Raw genomic sequence first — 3,135 nt, forward strand, 5'->3', positions numbered from 1 at the left:
ACAGACATACGGACAGACGGATGGACAGAAGGACGGACAGACGGAAGGACAGACAGAAGGACAGACAGTTGGGCAAACGGACGGACAGACAGGCGGACACACAGATGGACAGAAGGACGGACAGGTGGATGGACAGACAGACGGACAGATGGACAAACGGACAGAAGGACGGACAGACAGAAGGACGGACAGACAGAGATACAGACGGATGGACGGACAGACGGACACACGGACAGAAGGACAGATGGACAGACAGACGGATGGACAGACAGACAGACGGACGGATGGAGAAATGGACGGATGGACAGACAGATGGACGGACAGACGGACAAACAGACGGACAGACAGGCAGAAGGACAGATGGACGGACAGACGGACGCAGAGAAGAACGGACAGACAGATGGACGAAGAGACAGGAGGACAGACGGAGAGACAGTTGGGCAAACGGACGGACAGACAGACCCACAGACGGATGGACAGACCAATGGACAGACAGACAGGCAGACACACGGACAGAAGGAGGGACAGACACACGGACAGACAGACAGAAGGACGGACAGACAGACGGACACACAGACAATCGTACAGATGGACAGACAGAAGGACGGACAGGCAGATGGACGGACAGACACACGGACGGACAGAGAGATGGAGAGACAGACGGGCAGACAGATGGAGAGAAGGACGGATGGACAGACTGATGGACAGACAGACAGATGGAGAGACAGACGTATGGACAGAGAGACGGACAGATGGACAGACAGACGGAGAGACAGATGGACAGATGGACAGACGGACGGAGAGACGGACAGACAGAAGGACAGACAAAAGGCCACACGGACAGACAGATAGACGGACAGACAGAAAGACTGACAGACAGGACAGACAGATAGAGAGATGGACAGACGGACAGACGGATCGATGGACAGACAGATGGACACGCAGACAGATGGACGGACAGACAGATGGAGGGACGGAAAGACAGACAGACAGATGGAGGGATGGACAGACAGACACACGGAGAGACGGATGGACAGATGGACGAGGGCACACACGGGGAGACAGACAGATACACGGAGTGACACATGGACACATGGAGATACAGATGGAGAAAGACACGGACTCACAGACAGACGGACAGATGGAGAGACATATGGATGGACAGATATGTCTTTTGAAAAAAGGATAAACACCCAGCAGCACAAAGCACAGACTATCCCACTGGAAGCCCACAGCCGGGCACTGCACTCACCTGCGGTCCCTGGCAGGGAACTGCCCGTACCCTGGAAGCAGCTCCCATAACCAGCCCGTTCCTTGGCAGCCCTTTGCACAGCAAGTGCTGTCACCTGCAGTAATAAAGGAGGTATCTTGGCATGGGCCATGGAAACTTCTGTTTCGGCAGAGACTGATGATATCAATATCCTGGGGGGGAAAAGGGAACCACACAGGCTAGGTGGCAGGAAGAGCAGTGGCCTCTGACTGCAGTTTACCTCTCACAGCACCCTGGCCATATGCTGCTGCCTACCTTTACCCACTGAGTCATCAGCAAGGAAAGGGGGAATTTTTCCCCCTTTGTGGCCTCTTTACAGCATGAATTGGGGAGATCACTTTACCCTAATAAAGCATCCCTTTTCTATCTGCATTGTCCAAGTGTGCTTCACTATTACAGTATCCATTATATTGAGTTTGTATCATCTTCATATCTACAGGGCATGAGAGATTTCCTTCACTACAGAGCCTTTATAACAGTCTAAAGGCTCCAGACTGGAGTGGTTTCACATCTGTTTTTTCACACTCACATTCAGCTTTGCAGAAAAACTGCACAGACACATATCAGAAATACCTTCACAATCACTAGTTACTGTTCTTTCATTCCCCCACCAATTGTTTTCCCTTTTCTCTTTCCCTTGATTTCAACCTCTGGCCCGGGGATGAGTGCTGTCTTTGCATCAGCACCTAGTGACATTGCCTGAGGGGAGGTATTTTGGGTCAGTGGGGTTCTGATGCTCCCCCTTACTCACATCAGGCTACAATGAGTGTAACCAGCCCAAGTTCAGCATCGTTTTTCCTCACTCTCAGTAATCTGCTCCAGTGAGCACACACTCACACCAAGATACACAGTTGATTATTACCTGAATATGAAACACTTACTTTTTCTCTTGCTCCATCAAAGAACAGCACTGGTAGATGATACAAAAGCCTCACTTGCATTTTCAAGTGTAAAACATTTCAAATAAAACTCTCAAGACTTTATTAACAGTTGACTTTTTTGTGGTGTATGATGTTGCATGATACAGAAATTAAATATCAGGATTGTATTTCACCATCAAATCCAAAGGGGTTAATAAAGGAGTCTGTTTGCTGATTGTTTTTCTGAGATATAAACCTATAAAAGTACATTAGTTCCTCATCAATTAGCAGTTTATCTCTGCATGTTTCCCAGCGGCCTCCCCAATAGCATCGTGGGGAGGAGTGAAATGGCCACGGGGATTTCGGAACAAATCCTTTGCAGAGAAGATAATAATTTACAATATGTACATTTGTTTACTTCCACCAGAACTGCTACATCTGCTTTACTGACACTAATCAATTAAGCCTGGTTTAATTAATTGTGTTCTCTGAGGAAGGTGGTGTTGACATTTTGCAGCTGGTGCTCGAGAGGGGAGCTGTGGAAGGCAGAGTTCTTGACAGCATCCCTGGTTTGAAGTCCTCCAGCTCCCCACACCCCTGCCAGTGCCCGTGGCCTGTGCTGGGCCTGCAGCTGGAAGAAACATGCTGGATCTGAGCCTTCAGCCCTCCTGCAACTGCCAAGAAACCTTCAAGTGGAGAAATAACAGTCCAAAATCTGACCTGAGTCTAAATAAACCCCAAACCCAGAAACAGATTCATAGATGGCATACCTTGATTTTCTTCTCAGTGAGGCCTCCTCTGTTTATTTACTTATTTAGATTTATCTAAACTTCCTTGGGTCAAACTGGGATGTGATGGGACAGACCTTCTGTTCTGGATCAAGTTAACCTCAGCCCCACGTCTGCCTTGCACATCATTCCTGTGTGTGGCTGCACGTCTTGTTTTACACAGATGGGCAATCATGCATACAAATGCTCCTATAATTTATCCCAGAGTTGCTGAACT

General features: G+C 48.6%; 1 protein-coding gene across 1 annotated transcript in view; it reads left to right on the forward strand.

The window, feature by feature from the left end:
• Positions 1-1,189, forward strand: part of LOC114067401 (S-antigen protein-like) — a 3,841-nt gene extending 2,652 nt beyond the window's left edge. The window contains exon 2 of the mRNA XM_027902798.1: positions 5-1,189. Coding sequence (XP_027758599.1) covers positions 5-1,189 — 1,185 coding nt within the window. The remainder of the gene's footprint in view (positions 1-4) is intronic.
• The last annotated feature ends 1,946 nt before the right edge of the window (positions 1,190-3,135 follow it).

The sequence above is a fragment of the Empidonax traillii genome, unplaced genomic scaffold (assembly GCF_003031625.1).
Source record: "Empidonax traillii isolate 1590-97213 ecotype Southwest subspecies unplaced genomic scaffold, ASM303162v1 scaffold910:size426884, whole genome shotgun sequence".
In the NCBI taxonomy this organism is placed as follows: domain Eukaryota; kingdom Metazoa; phylum Chordata; class Aves; order Passeriformes; family Tyrannidae; genus Empidonax; species Empidonax traillii.